This window comes from Belonocnema kinseyi, chromosome 9 (genome assembly GCF_010883055.1).
Source record: "Belonocnema kinseyi isolate 2016_QV_RU_SX_M_011 chromosome 9, B_treatae_v1, whole genome shotgun sequence".
Taxonomy (NCBI): Eukaryota; Metazoa; Arthropoda; class Insecta; order Hymenoptera; family Cynipidae; genus Belonocnema; species Belonocnema kinseyi.
Window position 1 is genome coordinate 86939518 of NC_046665.1, and position 27032 is coordinate 86966549.

General features: G+C 30.6%; 2 protein-coding genes across 5 annotated transcripts in view; one reads left to right on the plus strand and one right to left on the minus strand.

The window, feature by feature from the left end:
- Positions 1-27032, plus strand: part of LOC117179404 (stress-activated protein kinase JNK) — a 473020-nt gene that overhangs the window by 133314 nt on the left and 312674 nt on the right. The window contains exon 1 of one of the 4 annotated variants that reach the window (XM_033371164.1): positions 22424-22914. The exons of the other annotated variants lie outside the window; for them this stretch is intronic. The gene's annotated coding sequence lies outside the window, so the exon portion shown is untranslated. Of the gene's footprint in view, positions 1-22423; positions 22915-27032 lie in introns of those variants that run through there. 4 annotated transcript variants of the gene reach the window in all.
- Positions 1733-26939, minus strand: LOC117180628. Its single transcript, XM_033373118.1, has 2 exons — positions 26879-26939; positions 1733-2253 (listed from the first exon to the last, which is right to left on the minus strand). Exon 2 carries the CDS (start codon positions 2201-2203, stop codon positions 1733-1735), a length of 471 nt encoding a protein of 156 aa, XP_033229009.1. The 5' UTR covers positions 2204-2253; positions 26879-26939.

Sequence of the window (27032 nt, forward strand, 5' to 3'; positions counted from 1 at the left end):
CTGTAATCATGAAATTTCTTGAAGCTTGTACCATTAAGAATTTTCGTGTTTTTTTATAAAGTTACTTTCATAAATTTAATCGGCTTGATGATTTTTTAATAAATTTAGGTAAATGCAATTCAACCATTTAGAGATAGATCATTAAAGGGGTTATTTAAGTACTATATAATATTTTGAAGAGTCATAGGGTAGGAATTACTTTTAAATACCATGAAAAGTTAAGAAATAAGATTATAGGATATACTAATTGAAACAAAATATCTTACTAGCGCAAGTTTATATTTACTTCTTGAATATTAAAAAAATGTATTATTGTACTAAATACTAAGGTGTATATTTATTTTTTGTTACAGGTACGTGTATCTCATACAGTGGATTATTTTCTATTTGAAAATAGAATTTGTTGATCGTATTGGTATGTAAAAGATGGTATTGGACAATTTCAAGCTCCTCAAATCAATATTTTTTAATGTAGACTGATTTTTTCAATTTAATATTTAAATGATAAATTAGGGAGTGTGCTTACGTGGAAACCTGGAATTGTCAGGGAAGTTTTATGTACCAGGAAAATCCTGGAAATTTCAGAGAATTGTTCACTTCAAGTCCCAGGCATTTTCCACATTTCCTTTGAAAAATTAGTCATAAAAAAGTACGCAAAATGTTGTCTCACGCAACTGTTTCAAACTACAAATTTAAAATGAAAAATTGCTATATGATATTAAAACCATTTTTAAATATTTGAAATTCACGGATAACACTTATATTGAGTTAAAAAAAACCAAGAGTAGAATTCAATATTGTGGAGCTGTGTATTTTAAAAATCACTTCAAAGTCTATCGCACATTTTTTTTCTTGTCACGCTGCATTTCCGTTTCAAATAAAAACTAGAAAATAATTATTTAAACTATTCATAAGGCGGGTTAAAATTGTTAATTTTATACTTACGAAGATTTTGATGTAGTACTTCATCATACTAGTATAAAGTGGGATGATTTTATGAAACACTTAAGCCAAAATCGAATAAATAATAGGGTCACTCTTGATTCAAAACAATGTTTTAGGTGGTTTGAAAGTTTGTTTTCAAAAATCTTGTCTAAAATGTTCAACTGTTTAGGCAATCATCGATCAATGGATATTCATTCTAAAAAGTAACTTGATAGTACTGACATTATCCTTATTCATATAGCGAACTCCTTATTAATATTTTCACTAATCTCAGGAAAATATCTTTTATTTAAAATATTGATATGTTAAATATGCATTGAATCTTAAACATGGAAATAAAATAAAATTTTAAAATATATATTCGAATTCATGGAATTTAGGCATCAATTAAAGAAAATATTAATTGCGCTCAGTATTGGTATTATCCTATTCCAATATACGACGGTGATAAAATATTCAAGAATATCCTGTAATGATTATTTTGTGAAAGCTTTCCAAATGAAGCATGTTATTTAAATTCTTAAAAACTTGTACCATTAAGAAATTACTTGTCCTCATTTATAAAGTTACTTTCAAAAACGAAAAAAAGTTATTTAATTTTACATACAAATAGTACTCTTTTTACAAATTTAGAAATTACTTACAAGGATTTTACAATTATTATGCAATGATTAGGGATTGGTTGTCAGGGATTTTTTCTAGCATTTGAGTAGACAGCCTGTGTAGATTCATTATTGATTTTATTATTATTCTCTTAGAATCATTATGTTTTTACAGAAATAATGTATTAATTATTAATTGGCATGACGCGGCGGTTTTGAACACCCCATCCAAATCGTCTGCGCACGTTTTCAGCTTCTTTTCTGAGCTGGTTTTCAGCAGCTTCTCTGCGCTCGTTTTCAGTAGCTTGTCTGGCCCGGTTTTGAACAGCTTCTGTGCGCTCATTTTCAGCCTCATGTCTTGCCTCCTCTTCAGCAGATGGCGCCTCCCTATGTTGACTGAGGTGGATGGCGGCTGCTACTTGTTGCAAAGTGCCCGGGATGCCCAATTCCTGGGCCCCGCCTGGGCCTATTACTATTGGACCTTCATTGCCGAATCTTTCATGCATGACAATTTTGTGGTTAATATTGAATAAGGGGAAAACATAAGTCCCGACGACTCTTCCAATGTAAACTCTTCCACATTCCAATAGAGGTGTATAGGGCGGAAGTGGATGCAGTACCCGATTTGCATCTTCGTAGTAAAGATCTCTTGGCATGTACTCTGGTTCATACGTTGGTAATCCCCCTCTTCTTGGAGTTATACATCCTGTAAGATGAAATAGAAATGGATGAATTTTAACGCCTAATACAATGAAACTTAAGAGACTGTGCTGGTTTTCCGGCTGGCGGTGTTGGGGAATAAACACAAGAGAGTGCCGCTTATGATGAAAACGCTTTTGCTTGTCCACGCTTGAATGACCACCGGACAATCCCCGCAGCTTCTTTTACTTCTACCTGCGGAGCGGCGTCAATTCCTGGAAGGGACATATGCGTGGGCGTCATTGTCGAGTTTGACTGTATATACTTCAGTAATCTGATCCGGAAAAAGAAGTGATTCCGGTCATGTTTCGCGGAGTAAATTTTTCACTTAAATACTCATTTAAGGGTTCATGATGATAAGGGGTCTGGTTTATGCGACAAGGTTTTACCCCGCAACACGAGATATTTGTTTTAAAAAAGTGCAAAATACTATATGTCAGCACAGAAAAACGCCGATCCTTGAAAGTACGTTACAATAAAAATGAGACACCTGAGAATGAGAATGCAGCTATGTTCATATTGCAGTTCCACACGTACAGTATTCTGATTAAAGAAAATATTGATTTCGAAAATATAATAAATGAGCAGCAACAAAAATACTCCCACTGTTTTTCCTGTGAGTTGATTTTTGCTTCCCTGTGTACCCAAGAGTTAAAAGGGTTATTACAAAAGTTCACAGTAAAAAAAGGATCAATTTGATCTTATTTTTAGGTTCATTTGGCAGACTAATCAAAATGGCCACCAGTTCTTGGCAAAGGTATCATTAAGACATAACCTAAAAATTGTATCTAACCACACGTAAGTGACAAATACACTTAACAGATGTTATTTTCTAATATCAGATCTCGTTATTGTTTTAACTTTTCAAGCACATTGCACGATCAGAATCCATAAAAAGCTATGTGATCTAAAGTACTCTAGATCCCGAATCAGATCATTATGATCTCAAAAGTCCTTCATTCACTCGGGCCGATCAAAATGCTCTGGAATTCGGTATCATTTTGGTTGCATATCAAAATGATATTGAGTTCGTTATCATTTTGAACTTTTTTTTGCCATGTTGAAATAGGTCAAATTATGTGCAAAACTAAAAAAAAAGGTATCACCAATAGTCTGGGAGCTGCGGTCAATAGATGAGCTAAGTTGATTTTAATCCAAGATTCCTGTTACCGACATTACCATCATCGAGATCATTCTGCAGCTTAAGTGGTTTGTGTCTACGCTTAGTTTCTAGAATATTCTCGAAGGTTACCGATAACTTCATGAAATGACATTGCGTAATTGTGAGTGACGAAGTTTTCATAAAAAAATTCAAGATTATTTATTATTTCAATTAATATAGCTATGAAAAAATCAGGGTGATTCATTTATTCCTTATAGACAACAAGGAAGCAATAAATTGTCCTTACAGATATTACGGTCTTTGAGAAAACTGTTATTTATTTTAATTTTTTGCCAAAAATCATGTAATATTTTTGTTTCTTTGTAGGCAGGTTCCTTATCGTCATATCTAAAGGTGACTCTTTTCGAGCTACATTTGTAGATAAATGTCAAGTGTTCAGTTTATTGGAAATAGTTTATATGCGGGACGCCACGGAAGAAAATTCTTATAGCCATAGAATTTTCAGGTTTTTGTTCTAGCAGAATTTGATCCTCTATCATTGATCCAATAAGGATTTTCTTCTATGACATCCTTAAAAACAGCTATTTCAAAACAAAAAAAAAAACGGAACACTTGATATTTATCTACGAAAAAGGTCACCTTCGGCAGATTCTATAATTGGCGACCTATTACAGTTAAAGAAATATTTCTTTTCACTTACAGGTTACAATTAAGAAACAAACTACAGAAAAACCAAAAATCACATTTGATTTTCGGAGAAAAAAAATCGAAAAAAGGCGTTTTTTTTAAGTCTGTAATTCCTAGATTTATGGTACTTGGCACCTTTTTTAAACTAATTTTCCTTTTTTTTTTTAAAGCAAAAAAGTTGTTCTTCCAAACATTCTCGGATAAAAGTACCAGATGACTGGACAATTAAAACGACCATATGGTCAGAATTAGATAACCAACAAATTCATAATTTTTATTAGAGCGAAAAAACATTCAGAAAAAGCAAAATCATCACAGAAAAAATGAAAGATAAAGTTTACATCGATTCCAGGTGAAAGATTCATCGCAACAAAAATTAACCTTGCCAGATAAACTTTACGTGAATCGAAGATAATTTCTGATTTTTAACCTTGCCTGGATAAGCTTTCGCGATATAATCGCCCCACTTTTATTCGAGTTGCAGCGAGAATTACGACACCAGCGCTTTCTATCGTCGTTTAACTTCATTAAATTATAGAAAAATGGGGATTCCCATCTGTCAGTTGTTTTTGCGCTTTTTGCTAAATGGTATTAAATAAGTTCTCATTCGTCTATAACAGTGTAATTTATTTCGGAGGAGATATATTAGTAAGAACAAATTTTTTTTCTTTTTGCTGTTGCTGATCCTACATGTTTTACCGAAATTTTTTCACTTCAGCGTCACGCACTAGATGTGATAAAATTATTCTCCTAACCTCGGTGAAACTTTTGCCAAAATATGTTTAATTTTTAACAGTTGCAAGTCCTACCTGCAACTAATGTTACCTTTTGTTTTTTCTGTGATTGTTTTAAATCTGGTGCCCCGATTTATAGCTCGAACTCATTTATACTTTGCCATTTTCTTATTTCTGCTAAGGAAGCCGTAGCAGGCGACAGCTTTTATTCCATCGTAGAATAAACTTTCGCCAAACAGCATGTAAACTTTAACAGCGGGAAATGTTACAGGCAACACAATTTAACTTTAGTTTTTCCTGTCATTATTTAATGAAGAAACAAGAGTTCAGTTTCGGTAAAGTAGGTGGAAGTTGACAATTTTAAATCTGGAACCTAAAATTGGAAGCGGCTCAATTGTGGATTGCGGTAAAAACTGGAATTTTCAGTTAAAACCAAAAATTAAAAACTGAGCCCTGAGATATTGAGTTTCGATAAATTCGGAGAAAATGAGTGTGATCAAAAAGAGTTCACCAATCCCTAGTGAATCATTGAAGAACTTGCAGGTTAAAATTTCATGTGTTTTGAAAATCGTCTTTGGATGGCAATTAAAAATCTAATTTTAAATATGAAAAACAAATTTTCTTTTAAGATACGAGGATGCTGTTTACGAAAGAACAAATTTTGATTCCAAAAATTTATTCTGTTCCGAAAAAATAAAGGTTTAGTGTGACGGTAGAGTGGGACGATGGTCGTGGGGGCTAAAGCGTAGGCTTTGGACCCACTCCTTCGGCTTGCGGGTTCGATTCCCGCCTCGCACTCTGGAAGAGTCTCGGTGGCCCATGCGGTGAACACTAGCCTAGCAAGGGAGTTGTTCATCTCCGGAGAGTCGTGAGACCGGTACCTCTAGAGAAAAAGGTTTTCTCTAAGTACTTAAGGCTGTTGCTCTTGGTGGTTCGGAACCCACCTTAAACTGTAGGTCCCCCTTCCACCACCAAGTAAGTGTGGAGGGTGTGTAAAGGAATAAAGAAGGTGTAAGAAAAATGTAAACCCTTAGGGGACACATTAGAAGCTTCCACTGTGTGTGACGGTATTCTACTGTTATACAGACGATTTTTTGCCGCATAAAATTTTGTGCAATCTCATGCAATCCCGTGGCATATTATGCAATCCCATCAAATTCCTTATAATCATATGTAATCACCCCATAAGAAAATATATAATCAATATGAGAAAATCAGTATAGAAATAAATAATGTTACAATATTGAAAAAAAATTGATGTAAAAAAATAGAGAAACTACAAGCGAATGATTCATTTATTTATCGGTTTTCCAAACTTTTCAACTAATTTTAATGGATTTTCATCGGTTTTCAGCAGATTAAAAAATGTACTCGGATTTGAAATAATTTCGTAAGATTTCGAAACATTTCAATAAAATTTCGAGAATTTTAAAGATTTTGAGACATTATCGGGGATTTTAAGGGATTTCAAAAGATTTAAAAAATGTTAAGGATTCCAAACAATTATGTAGGATTTCAAAAGATTTTAAAGGATTTCTAGAAATATTTCAAACTTTCAAAGATTTCTAGCGTTTTGTTCGAATTTTGTAGAGAAAATTATTATGTTTAATTTAATTTATATTCAAGGAATTTCAATTGATTCATATTTATTTTAATGGATTCTTATGATCTTAATAGATTTTAAGGGATTACAAAGAATTTATACAGAACTTTAGGGAATTGATTAAAATTTAATATAAGAGATTTCTATAGATTTCGAAAATTTCAATGGATATGAAGGAATTTTCAATATTTTTATTTTGTTTTTAAGCTTATTTTAGAAGTTTCCAAAGAATTTCTAGAGATTTTGAAAATTCTAAGGAATTTAAAATCATTTTGCAGGATTTCCACAGATATTAAGGAATTTCAATGACTTTCACACGATTGAAGGGATTTTTTAAGTCTTCCAAGTCAGGATATACAGTAAAGGGCAGTTCTACCCTAATCGGGCAATTATAAATAAAAATCGCAGTTCTAAAAGCCACTATGGGTAGTTCTAACATTTGGCTTTCATTCACGTTACAAAATCATACATAAAATTAAAAATTCGAAGAAAATTTATATTATTGCTATTAATAAATCATTAATTGTTTTTACCAGTAACGCTCTTCTTACCCATTTGAAATTGATATCAGATTATCTATTAAATTACGAAATTATGTATGGTTATAATTGCGACTGCACGAGGCGCAAGAAAGATTTTTTTTATGTTAAATATAGACCGGGTAAAAATATTGTTATAATTTTTTTTAAATCGCATCTAAATGGATTTAAAAATAATAACACATACGATATTTTACAAAAACTAATAATTAACTAAAGAATTTAAGGAATACATTTAATATTATTTCATTTTCGAAGGGATTTAAATGATTTCTACAGATTGTTATAAGTTTTAAGAGTCTTCAGTGGTTTTAGTGGATTAAGAAATATTTTCCCGCATTTCAAAATATTTCAATGGATTTTTGAAGATTTTTATGATTTCCAAATATTTCAGGATATATTAAGGGATTTAAAAGGGTTTTGAAAGATTAAAAAAATGTCAATGTATTTCAAACCATTTTGTAGGATTTCGAAAGATTTCAGGGGATTTCTAGAGAGCTTTTGAAAGTAAATAAAATAAATTTGAAGGGATTATGAGCTATTCCCAAGATTAAAGGAATTTTCAAGTATTTCAAGGGATTTAAAAGACTTCCAGCGTATTGAGCGGGGTGTTAGCGAACTATAATGATTACACAGGACCGCCAAATGGTTTTGGGAGTCTACTAGGATTCTAATAGGTACACTTTATGTTTTTCGCTTCGCTGAACACGAATCCATTCACAGAATTGTGTCAGCATTCAGTATTTGCAGTAAAATTTAAATAATGGTTAAAAACCTAGAATTTCTGCATAAATTTCGTCCCAAAACATACAAACCCAAAATTAACAAGTCGCAAACCCACAAGCTAGTAAGTCCCATACCCACAAACTCCAAATACACAAGCTCCATATCCACAAACCTACAAACCCCAAACCCAAAAATCCCAAACGTACAAGCTCCATATCCATAAACGTAAAAACCCACAAACCCCAAACCAACAATCCCAAAACTCACGAACCCCACACCCAAAAACCCCAAACTAACAAACCCCAAACCAAACAACCCCAAATTATACCAATTTCTCCATTGGTATCATAAGATGTAAGGTATTCGGGTTTGTAGGATTGAGGTTGGTGGGTTTGAGGTTTGTGGGTTTGTGGTTTGGGGTTTGTAACTTTATGGATATGGATCTTGTGCATTTGGATTTTGTGGGTTTGGAGCTTGTTGGGTTGGGGTTTGTAGGTTTGGGACTTGTTAGTTTGTGGGTTTGAGGCTTGTTAATTTGGGGTTTGTAGGTTTGGGGACGAAATTTATGCAGAAATTCCAGGTTTTTAACCATTTTTTGAATTTTACTGCAAATCCTGACGTGCTGACTCAATTCTGCGAATGGATTCGTGTTCAGCGACCCCAAAAACACAAAGTATACCTATTAGAATCTCAGCAGACTCCCAAAACAATATTGTGGTCCTGTGTTATGATTAATCTAATTTATATTCAAAGGATTTTAAATGATTTTTACCTATTTGAATGGATTTTTATGGTTTTAGATGATTTTAAGGTATTTAAACCAATTTCTAGATAACTCTAGAGTATTAATTCAATTTTAGTTTAAGCGATTTCTACGCATTTTACAGATTAAAAAATTGTTTTAAGTAATTTCAAAAACTTTCAAAGAATTTCAAGGATTGTAAAATCATTGTATAGGATGTCAAAAGATGACAAGTAATTTCAGAAAATTGAAGGGATTTTTTAGAACCACCAAGTATTTCAATAATTTTAGTTTATTTGGTAAATTTCAAGGGTTTTCTATAGAACTTTAAGGAATTCAATCTATTTTATTTTCAAGAGATTTTAAATGATATCTACAGATTTCTACACATTTTTTAAGGTTTTAACCAATTTCGAACATTTTAATGTGATTAAAAATATTTCACTCCCAAATGTATTAATGAATTTAAAGAGATTCTTTAGCATTTTTATGGGTTTCAAAGGAATTTCAAGCGATTTTAAAGTTATCAAGGGAGTTCGTAAATTCTTGATGTATAAAGTTGTTTTCTCCAAAATGTATATTTTTGTGTACTTCCATATGAGATTACGAGTGATTTAAGATTTTTTTGGTAGTTTTTCTGCTTTTTACATTAATTCCTTGAATATTTTTATAGAATTTATTCCAATGTTGATAATCCCAAAATCGTTTTCTTTAAAATGAGTTTTTAAAACAAATTTCCTAGATTCGCGAAACGACATCTATAAAACATTTATTATTGTACTGCAATGAGCAGTAATGAACAGTAATGAGCCTTATTAACTTATATGATCGAGGAGAGCCTCAATTTCATCACGTCCCAATTTAAGATAATTAAACCCCCATTAGCATGTCACCTCAACAAATGAAAAAAGATAAACGATTTAATAGCTCTTTCTTCATTCATTTAAAAAATTAAACAAAATAAGTAGCCTAAAGGCGATAAGTGCGGTATGTACAAAATCGAGTTGCACGTTCCAGAGGTCAGGTAATAAAAGAAAAAGAAAAAGGCTGAAGACAAGTACAGATAGTCAGTTACCTTTTTTTTAATTGCCAGTCTTTTCATTACTTTTTTTATTATCTTTTATTATACAAATATTTCAAAGGAATTCTTTGAACACAACGTGAATTTGATTTTTAAAGAACTTTTTATGCAAAAATGTTGCTTATCTATTTACTGTAGCACTTCATTTGGAATTTTGAAATAATTTGTGTACCAATGAGTTCATAATGATTGAATTGTTTAGATATGTTTGTACGAATTTTGAAAATGTCTATAGACGGCCGCTTTTTTATTTGACATATAAAGTAAATAGATAAGGTGTTAAAATTGTTCTTATTTGTCCATTTTGAATCATTAACTTGTAAATATGTCAGGTTAGTCGAAATATTGTTTCAATATAATAAAAAAGATTACCAAATCCAGTTCTTTTAATAAATAAATTAAGGTGAAAAAGGTTAGGTGCGCAAATAACTATTATTTTTCCACTTTGAAGTAACTTTTAAATATTTCATGTTGGTAGATCTGACGTAGCTTATTTACAATTTTCACAATATGACCATTAGAATTTGTAATCTATATGATTACCAGCATATTCTTAGCTATAAAAGAGAAGCATTTGATTCAAAAGACTACATAAGTGACGCAATTTTTTTAATTTACGAGTTCCTTTGTGTCACACATCTTTGAAATCCATGAAAATAGTATTGAGCATCTGAAGAAATCACACTTTTTTTGAAAAAAACAATATTTTAAAAATGAGACAAATCCACTAAAAAAATATTTATTTTTCACTAAATTATGATTTTTTTCACACGTTTTTCAGAAAAATGAAAGATTTAATAGCTTTTTTCCGTTTTTTACTTCCTGGCCAACTTTCTGCCATGAAATTGAGTACTATGCGATAGTAGGCCTAAATCTTAATTAATTAAAATATAGTGAAATACTAGTGCCTAGTACGCACCATTATAGTTTGGTGATTTTTACATTTTGCCGAAAATCATGCAATTTTATCAGTTTTTAAATAATATTTTAATGGATTTTACGGATGTTTAAAGCGAACAAACTCTTAAATTTCCAACATTTTTTTGTCAGTATTAGCGGAACTATGTAGTCTATTGAATTACATTCTTCTTTTTATCATTTAGAATATATAATTAAAAGATATCAAAGTATAATCAGGTAGATTCTTGAAATTCCAAAAAATTTATTTTTCGGCCACCCACACAGCGGATAATTTATCATTTTTTTTAAACTTTTCTCATTGTAGAGGCCTTTTCTGTGTGGTATTTCTATATACTAATAGTTTAGGATGTGGTTTGTTTAAAATTCACTCCTTTATTTATAATATTCTAAAAGTTATCTGGGACTTATTAATCGGATAAGTAATTTTTTATTTACTAGAATTTTATCAAATTAAAAAAATTTTCAACGGTGCCAGGACGTTTGTATAACTTTAGAAATTTAACCATTTTATTATTTATTCCATGGGCGTGGAAAACATGAAAAAATCGATTTTTTGAATGAAAAAATGGCTTTTTTGGATTCGTCTAGACACATTTTTTTTAGCAAATTCGCTACAGAAATCTCTAACAATATTATCATTTGGACACGATTAAATATAATATGATGATGTATTTAAGAAAGGTTGGTTCTTAAAATAATTTTTTTTCATACGTGAGGCATAAAATTATGTTAAAAATAATTAACCTGATACTATATTATTACAAGCAAAAATAATTAATATTCAATCAAGAAAATATTGTTACAGATAATTCAATATTTTCTTGATCGAATAAAATATCTCTTGTCTGAAGAGAATTTTCGAGATTGAAATACCTTGATTTCTGTGTTTAAATACATTTTCCTGAAAACCATAAATTTTTGGAATCATACAAATATTGTATCGCCCGTATTTGTACCGATATTTTCTTGCTTCAATGCTATAGATTATAAAATATGGTTCTTATATGTACAAAAAATGATTTGGTTGACCTGAAGAAACTTTTTAGTTGTTTTTAATCAAATATTTTGGTGGATGGTGTATTTGGATGATTCCACAACAAAATTTGTTTCGTTCAATCAAATATTTTATTTAATCAACGAACATTTTATTGAACGAAATTTTGATGCATATCTAAAAAATAGTTTTTTTGGTTAAAGACAATTTTTTTGTGAGTGCACTTACCAACAGAATTAAGGAAAGCCGTCAATGCGATTATCAAAGTTCCAGCAAGGATCTTCATTATTGAAAATACTGGTTATTCGTAAATAGCACAACGAATGAATATTCTATATTAGTTTTTTTCTAGTACTTATATACTTGTCGCCATCTCTTTTATTAATCGAAATTATATCAAATATTTGTAAAATGGACTAGAGTGGGAACCTTACTTTCCTGTAATAATTGTATTTCATCAATATTTTTGGGCCAGAAGAAGGGGAATAAGAGTGCAGATTTATGGTAATATGTCCAAAACAGGGAACTAGAATGACTTTTATTGTGTAATGGAAAGATTAATACAAGGTTGGAAGGCACAATGAAATGATACGTTATCAGTTATATTTAACACACGTACCACAGATTCTAAAGTTTATATATAGATTATTGATAACTTTTTTCAGGTCTTTTCGGGGTTTTACTAATATTTACTTCTTGAGACTTATTGAAGTTTGAAATTTCGGTTTGAAGAAACAAATTTACAGAAAATGGTTTTTTGTCAGAATATCTAATTATACATTTTATAAATAATTTTGAAGCTGCAGATCAATAATTCGAAAGAAAATTATCAGGAAAATGGACAGTTTTTACTCAAACAGTTGGCAAGTTTCCAATGTACACATGTATTTTAATAGAAAAATTCGTCTATTATTGAAATGTTAACCTTCTCAACAACTTTTTATTAGATGCGACTAAACGTCTCATATTTTGTAGATTAGACCCACTGAAACAAATTTTTTGTACCCATGAACTGGACCGATTCGCGATTTTTAGTATACATGATGTTCGGGGATTGTTTAAACATCGCATAAACAATTAGACGAGGAAATCGACATGTCCTACAAATTAAAACCATGGGATTTTTTCGGTTTAGCTATTGGGGTCCGAAATCACTTCGTCATAAATGCAAGAAACATTTTGACGCAGGAACGTATTTGCATTTATGCAAGGAAGGAAATCAGAATTCCTAAGAACCAAAACCACAGAAGATTTTTTTATTAAACTAATACAATCGAACAGCAATTCAAAATAAATGTGGAAAACATCCTCTAGCAGGAAAAGTCTTCAAATTCATTTTAAGGGTTATTTCAGCATCCCTTAAACATTCAAACAAGTAAATCAACATTTCCAGCAAACCAAAACCACGGCAGATTTTTTTATTAAAGTATTGGGTTCGGAAATAATTAAAAATTAAATGTTTGGAAAACATGCCCTAGCGAGGAAAATTATTAAATTTATTTACAGGGTTGTTTTCACATCCCTTAAAGGTTCAAGAAAGGAAGTCAAAAATTCCTATCACTCAAAACCGCGGAAGATTTTTTGATTTAACAAATAGGATCAAACAGCAATTAAAAATAAATGTGGAAAACATCGTCTAGCAGGAAAAGTCTTAAATTTAATTTTAAAGGTTGTTTTAACATTCCTTAAACAGGCAAGCAAAGAAATCGACATTTCCAAAAAAAGAAAACCACGTTACATCATTCGATTGAACTATTGTCGAGAAAAATAATTTAAAAATAAATGTTTGGAAAACATCCCCTAGAAGGTAAAATAAGTAAATTTATTTAAAGCGTTCATTTTTCCTCCTTTAAGGATAAAAACAAGGAAGTCGACCATTCCTAACAATTAAGACCACGGAAAGTTTTTTGGTTACATTAGTAGGGTCGAAAATCAATTTAGAATAAATAACGTAGGAAATATCTCAAAGCAGAGAAAGTCGTTGAATATATTTTAAGTGTGGTTTTAACTTTCTTTAAACATTTAAGCAAGACAATCGTTATTTCCAAAAAATGAAAACCACGGGAGATTTTCTAGATTAAACTATTGGGGTCGAAAATCATTTGAAAATTAATGTAGTAAACATCCCCTAGCAAGGAAAATTTTTTTAATGACCTGAAGGATTCTTTTAACATCCCTTAAACATGTAATCAAGGAAATCGACATTAAAAAAACACACAGCATATTTTTTGATTAAGCTATTGGAGTGAGAAATCACTTTAAAATAAGTTAAAATAAGTGAAGGAAGCGTCTTCTACCAGGAAAATAGTTTTAATCTACTTTAAGATTAAGGGAAACATGATTAACCCTCAGCGTTAAGAGCTCGTTATGGAAAGCTGTTTAACTTTATATTACATAATGGAATAATAAAGTGTTAGGAATTATGATTACAATATTTCTCCTTCGACTTTCTGTTTATTATAATTACTGATTAGCAATTTTAGTATTTTTTAAACGTGTTTTTGGTCGACCTTTATTTTAATGTTTAGTCATCATTAGTTTAGTGGAAAGAGATTCTCTAATACGCCAAGTTTTTCTGATTTGGCTTGGCCGAGTTCTGTATAAGCTAGATAGTTTTACGAGATTTTCAAGATTTTCAAGCATTTAGCTTGCCAGGAGAAACATAAATCAATAATTCAACCCATGCATATCTGGGTTAAAATAAAATAAAGCGAAAATGATAGGCTTTGACATCATTCTCAGTCTTAGGGTTTCATTTTTATGATCATTTCAAGGGAAAACCAGGGAAATAACAATATATTTGTTTTGACTGGGAATTTTACAAATTTGCAGAAGAAAATTTATCTAATTACTTCAAATATAAAAAATTTAATAGAACATGATATATTGCAGTTTAAAATAAGTTTGATTTAAAATTTATTAAATATTAAGTTCAGTTGTCAATACGATTTGAAATACATTGTTCTAGCATCTTTTAGTTTAAGAAATTTTCATTTAATTTCTTAATTATTAAGTGTACATTTTCAATGAAAAAAATTAAAAACTGCAGTTTTAAATCATAAACCAATTAAAAATTAAAAGCTTTTGAATCTAAACATTATGGATCATAAAACTTTTTAAATTGATCTACTATAAATTATAAATGAATTCATGATTACAGATCACAATATACAGATTTTAGCGATGAAACTTGAACCTTTTCGAGTTAAAAGCCTAAGTACTCAAAAAATTTGAAACTTCCGTTAAAACTGTATAAACTATTTTGAATTTTAAAGTAATTTCAGAAGTATAAATTCATAAATAAACGCTTTTATTCAATTTGAAATTCTATTAAAATATTATTTCAGTCTCAATTATTCTATTTTTAACCCATTTATTTTAAAACTTTTTAATTAAAATAGAGGAACAATTTTTTATATTTAGCAATTTGTTGAATATACATTTTAAATGAGCAATTATAAATCAAATATTCAAAACTAAGCAATTTTAAACTTAATTTTTTTTAAACTGAAAGTTTTGAATTTTAATATATCGCTTAAACAATTATTGATTTGAAACGACTTAAAATAAAAATTATTTAATTTAAACAGTTTTATTTATAAAAGATGTTTGAATCTGACGATTTCAATTTTAAAAGAAGGGGAAGAAATTGGCTGGTATTTAATTTATTTTTAAACAAATTATCTAAAAAATCTATATTTTTTACTTTTTTTAAAATGTGAATTGAAAACGATAACTTGCATTTTTATTTTTTGACCATAATTTGTACTGTTCAATTGATAAAAGTTCAACATTAACCACTTTGCAGCTTAATAGCATTTAATTTAGAATTATTCGTATCGACTGTGTTAAAAGCTTTCATTTCATATGTTTGCATTACTATATATTTGAATTTACAATGTTTTGAGCTCAATTTAAAAAGTTTAAAATTAAAAAATGTTCCACTTTAACTGGTTTAATTTGTAGTTCAGTTTTGATTACTTTAAAAGAGAAACTGCTCAGTTTTAAGAATTAAAATTTTTTAATTTCAATGACCGTGAAAACACTTTTGTAACCCGGGAAATGGCCGATCATTTTTTTCTATTAAAATGGCCACCCTAGTAACATATAAACAGAAATGATGGGAATCATCCCATCAGTTGCAAATATTACATTTTTTTGCACTGGAACATTGAACATTGTTTCACTATTGACAAAATAATTTTTTAAAGATAGAAGATAATTAGTGTTTATTTTAGCATCCTTTATGTGTTCCTTGAATTGTTCTTGTATTTGCGCACGTGACATCGTTCATGGCGCACTTAATTTCTTCATCACTATGTGGCTAATTTAATCTCGGACGTTATACCTTATAATTTCTAATTATTGAGAAGTGATGATCAACTTGAAATTGTGATAATAATATACATGAATCGTTTAATAAATTTAATTTTCGAGAGCTATTTGAACTACAGTACTTGCGAAATGAGAACAGCCTCAAGCTTTAGAGTAATGAGACACGTATGAGGGTCGTCAATAACAGTTTTCTGAGTAGGGTTTGTCGGTGAGTAGTAAAGTGGAGAATTGGAGATATATAAGGGAATATTCCTCTCAAAGTACTCAATTCATTTTTCCTTCACAAAATATAAATGGAAGATTTGATTGTTTTAATTAATATAGTTTGGCATCTATAGATATATCTAGAGAAATATTCTAAAATATTTGCTTAGTTTATGTGTATTTTATGTTTAGGGATAAGTCATTAGAGTGAAATCTTATACGAATAATAGACTTTTTACTGTTTCCTTTCTTCCAGAATGGAAAGAAAATGTTACAAGAAGGTAAATATAATATGTATAGGCGGTAATAATCAAGAAAAAAACCTTTTCGTTTCGACTTTGTTCAGACAATTTTACTAAAAGTTCGCTACGACGAGTCGGAATCGGGTCGACTTCATCATCAGATAGCTTATTGATTACATATAAGGTATTATAAACTATATTGTATATACAAAAAAGAAGTGTTAAACATAATTCACAAAGAATGAAAATGAAGTAGTCGAGTACGATACCTTCAACATAACGAAGAATAAAAGAATGACCGAAAAGCTTGGCGCGAAATTGTCATAAGACATCAAATTCAAAGTTTACCTAGATAGCCGTTATAATAGATGAAAATAATAAAAACATGGTCTTGTGTTCTCTTAGGTCAAGAGCAAATGTGTGTGAATCTGTATGTTTTTATCATTTTTGTATATTATACACAGAAAAAACTGGAGGTTCAGTAAGGCTGCGGCTCAAGTAAAAGTAGGCATCCTTTAGAACTTAGGCTCTAAACTTCTAAAGGAACTCTTTTTGAAGGTTCCTTTTTAGTTCGTTGATATCCGATGATAGATAGCCATTGGCGGGTGCCGACGTTTTCGACTGCGCATGTGCCGAAAAGTGCGGGCCTATTAGAAATCAACAAATATACTATGAATAATCTACTGATCAATATCAACAAACGCTTTTCATTTTTTTTAACAAACTAAATTGAATAAGAGAAGCACCTAACTTCTTTAAAAAATGTAGTATTAACGTAATATTGCGAGTGTGTATTATATATTTTCAAATAGTATCGTACTTTTTCGTTTATGTGCATTTGGAAACGTCTGATTTTCAACATTACCTTAAAAACTGTCTCATTTAATGTGTACTATGTTCCTTTAAGAATTACTAATTTCTGTAACTTTAGCTTCTTTATTAAATTTTTCCCATGGCAGTATTATTTAATCCGTATTGTAAAGTAAAATATAGAAAATCTTGGAGTTTAAAATACCCTTCAATATTTCAAATTCTTTGAAATATTTTGATAACCCTCGTAGCTTTTGAAATTTCTTAAAAACTCCTTGGAATGTTTAGAAATGCAATCAAATCTTGAAATTCTATTTAACTTTTAATCGATTTAAAAATCTTGGAATTTTTAAATACTCCTAAATATTTCGAATACTTTGAAATCTTTTAATATCCCTTAAAATCTTTGAAATCTCTTTAAAATTTCTTGGAATCTTTGAGAATACCATGACATCTTTGAAATCCTAATTTTTTCGCAAATTTTTCTTTTTCAATAGAAAGAAATTGTTCGCCGAAAGCATTACTTGGAGAATATGTAGTCCATATTATCGACAATCCACAACATATGTAAAGGAGGCCTTTTCGAGAAAATCCATTTTCAAAATTTTCAGAAAAAACGCAACCATTTTTCACATTTTTAAAAATATTTTGGCAATTTTATGAAAGTGTTAGGTTATCTTCAACAGCTTCGACAGTTCCTTCATTTTAAGTGTTGAAATCGATTTAAAAATATTGGACTTTTAAAACACTCAAATATTTCAAATCATTTGATATCCCTTGAAATCATTAAAATCTCTTAAAAATTCCTCGGAATCTTTAAAAATACCAGAAAACCTCTGAAATCCTTAAAAATCCTTCAATTTTTGGAAATCTAGTGAAAAATTCTTGGAATCTTAAAATACCCTTAACTATTTTAAATTCTTTGAAATCGTTTGATTTTCCTTCAAATCTTTTCATTCTCTTTAAAATTCCTCGAATTCTTCAAAAATACCATAAAATATTTGAAATCCTTCAAACTGCGTTTAATTTGAAATCGATTGAAAAAAATCTTTGACTGTTAAAATATTTTAAAATATTTTAAATTCTTTCAAATATTTTGATACCCCTTTGAATTAAAAATTCTTTTGAGATTCCATGGAATCTTTAAAAATACCATACAACTTTTGAAATCCTTTAAAATCCCTTTAATTTATTGAAATCGATTGGCATATCTCGTAGTTTTAAAATACTATCAAATATTTCAAATTCTTTGAGATTTTATGGATATACCTTGAAATCTTAACAATCACTTTAATATTCCTCGGTATCTTTAAAAATATCATAAAATCTATGAAATTCTATAAAACCCTTCAATTTATTGAAATCTATTGAAAAATCCTTGGAGTCTTATAATGCCCTTAACTAATTTAAATTCATTTAAATCTTTTGATGCCGCTTAAAATTGTATTGTGCCCTTTAAGATTCTTCGGAATCTTTAAAAACAACATAAAATCTTGGAAATTCTTTAAAATGCGTTTCATTTGAAATTGATTGAAAAATATATGCCCTCAAATGTTGCTAGTTCTTTTAAATCTGTTGATATGCCTCGAAATCTTGAAATCGTTTTGAAATTCCTTGGCATCTATAAATACAATGAAACCTTCGAAATCCTTCGAAATACCTTTAACTTGTAAAATCTTGGAAGTGAGTTCCTTATAATCCATTTATTATTTTGAGTTCCTTTTTATTGCAGCTCTTTTAGAACCAAAATTTGTTTCTAATAGAAACCCCAGTTTTGTAAGTTTAACGACTATCTACGTAAAGTGAAAACTTGATGTTTTATGACACTTACGCACTAAAGCTTCTTGGCTTTTCTTCTATTCTTCGTTATGTTGAAGGTATTTTATTCGACTCTTCCTTTTTGTTTGTCAATTCTGTTCAACAATTCTTTTTGTTTATATAACATAGTTTATAATATATAGAGGTTTATACGCAGTTTTTCTTGACTGGTAAGCACCCAAGACTATGTTTTTATCATTTTCGTCTATTATAAGGACTATCTACGTAAACTAACAACTTGATGTTTCATGACAATTATGCACCAAGCTTCTTGTTCTTGTTTTTATTCTTTGTTGTGTTGAAGATATTATATTCCACTGCACTTTTTTTCTTTTGCGATTCTGCTAAAAAATTGTTTTTTGTTTATTCAACATAGTTTTTAATATCCTATGTTTGATCAATATGCTCTCAGATGATGGAGTCGGTCTGATTACGAAACGTCATATCGAAGTTTTCATAAAATTGTTTGTATGAGGTCGAAGCACAAAGGGTTTTCCTTTTTTAACACTGTTGTTGATTCTCAGTACTATCACAAAATTCTTTTTATGTTTATACTAAGGTTATTTCACAAGTTTGGTCAAGGAAAGCTCCTCCTTTTTAGCAGAATCTGGAACACGTCGCGATTCTAACAATTCTTATCGATTCGGTTTCGAATGGAGAGTTCTCCCTCTGATAGATAGTATTTTAGCAAAGTAAGATATAAAATTTACTATCCATCCAGATTCACTTTCATTAGTGATTTTAATAAAATTAAACTCTCCATGAAAACTATCCCCCAAAGAGTGCTTCGCATTTTACGTCCGCAGCAGGCTAAAGGGTTGCAGGATTAATTCTATAAGTAAAATCAACATATACACGATTAGATGTACTCCCAATAACGCTACATTATTATTTATATATTATTTTTAAGACAATATTTCATCTAAGAATAAATACTAATAATAATAATAAATACTAATAATAAATACTAATATATTAATATATTATAATATTAAACGTAAAAGAAAAATCATTTTAATACCGAATTTTTAAAATAAAATTTAGCACAGAACATCTAAATAATGAAAAAATATATGCTAGCATTCAGTAGGTTTTATATGCAGTGAATCCTCGTCCAACTTTGGGTAATATTTTTAAGTTTTGTTGCAGAATAACAATTTTTTGTTCACGTTTCCCAGATTAGAAACTATGAACTATCTCATACGGGCAGGAGGTAATCAAAAGTTACGGAAATAAAATATTAGTATTTGAAAATAATTGTGTTCACAAAAATACTATAAAAATACTACAGCTTTTCACTTTCATTGCCATTTTATTTTATTTTTTTCAAAATGCAAGTTGGTTGTTTTTGTTTTAAATGGTTGTGACAATTTAAATGTCCAAAAAAGACAACGGACGTGAATTTTAAAAAGCAGAAGTGAAAGTGAAAACTTTACATAATAGGGCGGCCGCTGACATGTAAGAAAAAGTTCCAGTGAACATTTAAAAAATTTCAACTTTTAAGGCTCAGCAGTGTTAAATTCAAAACATTTTAAATTTAGCAATAATAATTTTGAATTCATTTAACTAGAAGGATTTCAATCTTACGTATTATTGAAGAATGCCGAGATCAGTTTTCAATTTTATGACTTTATAATTGAATTAATCAATGAATAAGTGTCCAGGTCTTCAAAACTGCATTTAAAATCTTTTGAATTAAAAACATAACTTTTAAATTGAGAGTTAAGCGAACAAAACATGATAAATGCATGTTTTGGAAAAATGAGTTACACAGAATTTATAAATAGTGCACAAATTTATAAAGCGGAGCTTTTTATCATTTTGGGGTAACTATTATTATTAAAAATTGCAAAAAGTTACACATATGTATTATTTTTGTAGTTTCAAATTGGTCAGAATTAACCTTTGACCGCGAGCTTTTGAAATAAACCTGGGATTTTAAATAGAAAAAGCTCAGTTTTCAAATAAATGGAAAAATAAGTGCTTCTTATTAACTTTATGTAAATTAAAGTTTAGTCACTTTTTAAGGAAAGTTTAAGGAACAATTTTCACCGAATAATTTTTCATTTTTGTCCCCCCCCCCCCCTCCTCACCTAAATCCTTTTACTGTACCCGAAAAAATGCATGAAAAATTTCAATTAGCAGTTTGACTTGCAATTGATGCTAAGGACTGCGAAAGTGAATAATTATTGATTGTTTAAATAACTGAAAATTCTCTATTACAAAAAGTATCACTCTTAATATTCATTAGCTGCGTCATTAAGTCCATAAAATAGTAATTTCTAAAGATTTTCAGGGGAAAGAATTGTTTATAACAAATGAATATTGTTTCAATAATTGCCAAATACCTTTTTTTTTAATATTGCCATCAACATTTGTTTAATTATTAATGTGTCATTAATTTTAGAAAATAATAACTTTTTACGATATACAGGGGAAAAATTGTTTAAAGAAATAAACACTGTTGAAATAATTTCCAAATATTTTAAACAAGATTTATTATTCTTTTCATTTATAAGTTGTATCATTTATTTCGAAAAATAATAGATTCACAATTCGCACGGGAAAAGATGGATTAAATAAATGATAATTATTTAAGAAATTTTAAATGAGGTTAAAAAGACTTAAAAACTTGTCACTTATCGAATGAACAACCTTATTGTTAAAATTTATTTTAAATACCGCATTTAGCATGAAGTTTACATAAAACTGCTATTTTACATTTTTTGGGATATTTTTGAGGCACAGCGCAAGGGGTAAATGTGAGAATTAAAAGTTATTAGGGGGGGGGGGGGTTATTCCTTGAAGATTCTCATTAAGAAATGATTACACGGAAAAAAGTTTTTTTTTTAATTTAAACGACTGTCTATGAGTTTTGGATACATTATTTTGTGACTAAGGGATTCTTGTCAATTTTAAGACACATTATTATACATTTCCGGTCACTTCCATTATAATAGGAGAAATAGTAGGAGAAAGGTTAAAACTATTTGATCATAAGTGTAAACTTAAACGTACAAAAAAGTGAATAAAAAGTACATCTTTTCCATTGTTTGCTTTTCTGATTTGAAATCCGATCGTAATTTCAGTTGACGAAATAAAAAAATGAGCAGTTTAATTTTCCGCAAAACGGGATTTTCGTTTTCCGTAAAACAGAAATTGAGCCGGGTAGGGGGGGGGGGGGGGGGGGGGGGGGGGGTCGACCCCCAAAAATCGAAATTCGATTTCTATGACCACCCTAATTTAGAACTACGTCTTAGAATAGACCCTTAAGGGGTGCATAAAATATATCATAATTAATTATGTCTGTTAGCGTGGTTGTCGAGCAAAGAAAAATCAACCCGTATAGGGGAAGCTCTTCTAGAGAGAAGCAATGACGTACAGATAACTTAGAATCATTGAAAGTAAAATATAGTCGTGCTACCAGGATATTGCAAAGAATCGGCGCTGTGGGTGGAGGGTTGGGGTTCACCCACTCGTCACCCCTCGCGAGGAGTGGGTGGTAGCGAGGGTGGTTTCTGGGGAAGGGGTTCGCCGAATCGAAGGGCAAGAGGGAAAAGCCGGGCGACGCACGCGCCGAACATGCGCTTCTCCCCAGCCGGTCAGTCGCGCGCGGCCTTTCACACGCGCCATATCGTGTTATCGTTGGCCTCCACAAAACTCCTACGCACGTCGCTACACCGTTGGCGATCTTAAAACTCCTCCACGACCCAACCGTCTCGACATCGGCAAGGTCGTCAGCCGGTCCGTGTCTCCACTTCTCCAGTGGTTGGTTGGTTGTCCAAAGGTTTTGACTCTTCTCATCTCTTGTGTGCCCTATCTTTTTTTGTGTCACATTTTTTGTCTTACGTGTCTTAGATCTCGTGCAACTGTGTTCGTGTCGGTGCTTTGTAAAGGCGCGATCTTGATTATTGAGATTACGTAAAAAACAGAGAAGAGGCGATAAAATACCTGTACCGAACATTGAGATTTTGGGTATGAGTTCTGGGATTTGTGGATATTGAGTCTGTGATGGTTTCAGCGGTTTCCGAGCACGTGTGCGGTGAATGACAGATTGTTCTTCCTCAGTATAGTCCACGCGGTGGATAAAGTACATTTTATATTAGAAGGTATGCTTTTTTCAGATGATACGATTTGTAATTTTACCAATTATAACGATTTCCTAATTCACGAAAAGCATACAAGTCTTTTGTTTATTTATATTTATACAAATTATCATACCCATTTAACGATGCAGAAAAGCAATACCTTCAAATTGACTGTGAGAGTAGCAAGTTACGCTGTAAAAGTTTAATATTTGATATTGGATATTCGGCGAGTACATTATGTCCAGAAATTCTCGTTCAATATCCATTTATATTAAAAACAAAAGCTTTGGAAACTTTACTCTACTGTCTAAGACTTTGGGATAAGCTTCAGATTTCTAAAATGTTCGTATAACGTTTATTACAGGATTCAATACAGTCCCCAAAGTAATAAAAAGAGTCCGTGAATTATTCCATGACTCTCGGAATATCTTTCACTATGTTGAGATTCATGGAATAATTCGCGGACTCTTTTCATTATTTACACCAAAAAATATTATTATTACACCAAAAATCGGTGTTAATAGAAATCCAATATTTTTCCTAGTCAAGTTTCGAAGACCCTTTTTTCTGAATATCTTCCTGTAAAAGGTGACATGTTCTCTGCTTCTTTTCAACATTCACCGACAAAGGTGGTTTGCACTTATTATTTTGATACCAAAAGAATGAGAGTTCTTTTAACTGCTTGCATTCTTATTTCCTTCAAGGTTTGAAGTAGCCATTCTTCAGAAAAGGTAATTGAAGAGTATACAACGACGAAAAATCGCTTGGATCTTTTTTATTATATACATATAACGGCAGGGTGTCTACTAATTGAACCGCGAAATCGGGAAAAAGTATGTGTTTTTATTCACCAGGAAATCGACACGAATTTGAATCAGAAATCTGACTTTTTTTCTTATTCATTGCAGCGCTTATGAGGCCATTGTGATTTTTTGCAAAAACGATCTTTTATATAACTAAAACACTTCTCTTTCACTTTCTCACCCTTGATAAGAAAGGATACATTTAAATTGTCTTGATAGTATGGTGTATATATAATGATAAGAACTGTGCGAGTTAAAGTTTGCGCTCGTTGCTATTAAAACATGCCAGATTGTACGTTATCATAAGTGTTGATTTAATTATGTAGCCCAAATGCAAATATTTTGAAGCATGATAATTTGCTGGGTTATATTATGGCAAAGGTGGTCCATACCTATTAAAAAGTAAGCTTGTTTCTCAAACTTATTTCTACACTTTCGTTTCCACGGCCTTGACTCGAAACTGATGAATTTTTTATCAAAACTACCGCTATGCCTCAGGAGCACTCAATTTCGTATCTTGATAGGCCAAAATCGATCCACATCGCGTGCTTCCTGCCGACATGGTGGCCATGTTTATTACCGAAATGTTCACCGTTGCATTCTCGTTAACTGAGAAAGTAAACTTTATGCTTCAGAAGGTCGATAGCCTCACTTTATAGACTTATTGTTTTTCTCATTTGAATCACTTCATTGCTGTTTCTTAAGCTGATTTAAAAAAAAAATGTATATAATTTTCGTTACTGACTATTTGTTAACCTGGTTGATTGTTGTGATTCCCACCTCTCAGTAGCATTAACGGGCCTTCAGTATTCTTCCTCTATCTTCTTTGAAATTAGCGTCGCTTCCAGTTATGCAAAACGGTTTTGCAAAGCAGAAAATCTCATTAGCTCTTTATGCTAGAACAGAAGCGCATGTTGCTGTTGCTGAGTTGCTCCATAGAGCACTAAAGGGAAATTAGGTGCACACTAATCCTTTGTAGTACATCCCATTCTACTAGTCTCATATAGTATATATCTCACTTTGATGCATTCACTATGTACTAGAATTTTAGTACATTCTCGTTTTTTCAATATTTTCTATCAATGCCTTGTTTTTTTATTTTTTATTTAAACCTGATTGTCCCCTTTTCTAGCAACCACCACCCACTCTTTTCCTCGTTTGTGCTCTGCTTTTACTGCAGCAGAAGTCTGTGAAAGAAACTCATGTTCCCTATCGGTTAGACTAAATTCACTAAATCCCAGGCGACCAAAATGTCAGCATCGCCCTTTTGGCGCCACAAGGAAGGTTTCCGCTAAAACTTAGACGTTTTCGGTGGTTGAACGAGGGGACGTGAGGAGCATTGTCCTCGTCCAGGATCTTGTCTTTCCTCCCTTACACCAAGTGATCTACCTGACTCAAGCTTGTATTCTGACATACAATACTCCGGACCCTCAGATAGGGGATGAAAGTTTCTTCATTAGCGTGGTGAAATCCATCAAATCTTTTTTGATACCTTTATCAGCTTTTTGAAACGAAGATGTTTACTATGATAATACCCAGCAAAAGCTGTTTATCCATGATATATTGTATCATAATAAATGGTCTTTGATCTTCAACAACATAGTGATATTCTGTTATTGCATAAAGGGATTGTGTGAGATGCCGTATTACGCATTACAACTAGAATATGGTCGTTACTTCTGAACCATTCTTCACAATGAGGAATAACCATCTACAAATTTGCATAAAGTCTCATCTCAATTTGTCACAAGGATTTTATAGACAATGAATAATATTATATTTAAAAAAAAGAACTACTTTTTTCTTAGGAGCATATATTTGTATTCATGAATGGAAAAGAAGTGACCCTATATCATTTCCCTAAAAGCTGGCATAAAAATAGTAAATATGAGTCTCTTTTAGGAGTTTAGGGACCGCATAAAGTACGTTATCAATTTTCTGTGGACGGGGGGGTGGGCAGGTAAATAATGTTACCAACTTAGGTAATGTTTAGTATGTTTTCTGATGATACATTTTAACCAAGGTTTACCAAAAGTTCCCTTTTTCTCTTTTTTTCACTTAAATACGAACTGAATTAACAGAACCCACTAAGAAAATCCTACTTTTATTGGTTAACAGTTGCCTTTTGTCAGTTGCAAAGTCTACTGTTATATTTTTTGCTCGTAATACATATTTTCGTTATAAATTCTACTATCTCGTTGAAAATGTAATTATTTTGTAGATAATTCAATTATCCTGTTGAAAAGTCATAGTTTTTAGTAAAAAAAACTATTTTCTTAAGAATTCATTTTTTTGGTTTAAGACTTATCTCCTTGGTAGAAAATTGTACATTTGTGTTGGAAATTCGTTTAATTATTTGTAGAAAATAAAATTTTTTTTATTGAAAATTTGACAATTCCAATTTTTGTTACAAATTTATATTTTTTAATTAACAATGCAGCTCTTTGGTTAAAAATGTATCTTTCACTACTTCTTGAGAATTATTTTTTTTAAGAGTCATAATTTTAAATGAATATTTTAGAATTATATTGATAGTTTATTTTATATTTATTAAGAATTTTGTTTTAACTGAAAATAGAACTTCCATTTTAGGTTAAAATCTCGTCTATTACATATATCGTTGAGAATTCATTTTTTTGGGTTGAAAATCCAACTGCTTCGTAGAAAATTCAGCTTTTTGCTTGATAATTCAACAAATTTGTTAGAAAAGTAAACTGTTTGGTTAAAGATTAATTTTCTCATTGAAAATTCATATTTTTGATTAAAAATGCGCCTATTTATTTAAAATTTTGACTACTTGGTAAAAAGTAAACTTTTTTGTTGAAAAATCATGTTTTCACGTTGAAAATGAAAATGTTTTATGGGCAATGGGTCTTTTTGGCTTCAAAAATCTATAATTTTGTTAAAAATTCATGTATTTAGTTAAAATATAAACTTTTTTGATTATAAATTAATATTTTATCTACAAGTTAAACTATTCAATTTTCTAATTCCAAAGTTGAAAATTCAACTAGTTGGTAGGAAAATCATTTATTATGTTGAAAATTCGTCTTTTTGGGTGAAAAATTAATTTTGTGACTAATTGGGATGAGAAGTTTGTAAATTGATTTTCATATCTTGAAAAGTATAGAAGATTTAGTGGATAAGGCGTTTTTGAAAAAAAAAATAGATGAAAATTTTACCTGAGTGAAGAAGTGAAGGTTTGGTTTTAACTATTCGCGTGAAATGATCCCTTAATGTGGAAACAGATGGCGGTGTGAAATAATACTAGCACATATATCTAGCTATTGATTTTTCTGCAGCAGTGACGTCTGGGTTGTCGGTTTTACCACCACC

Bases quoted from the DNA above. Each gene is read 5' to 3' on its own strand.
- LOC117180628 (XM_033373118.1), bottom strand. From the start codon at position 2,203: ATGCCAAGAGATCTTTACTACGAAGATGCAAATCGGGTACTGCATCCA.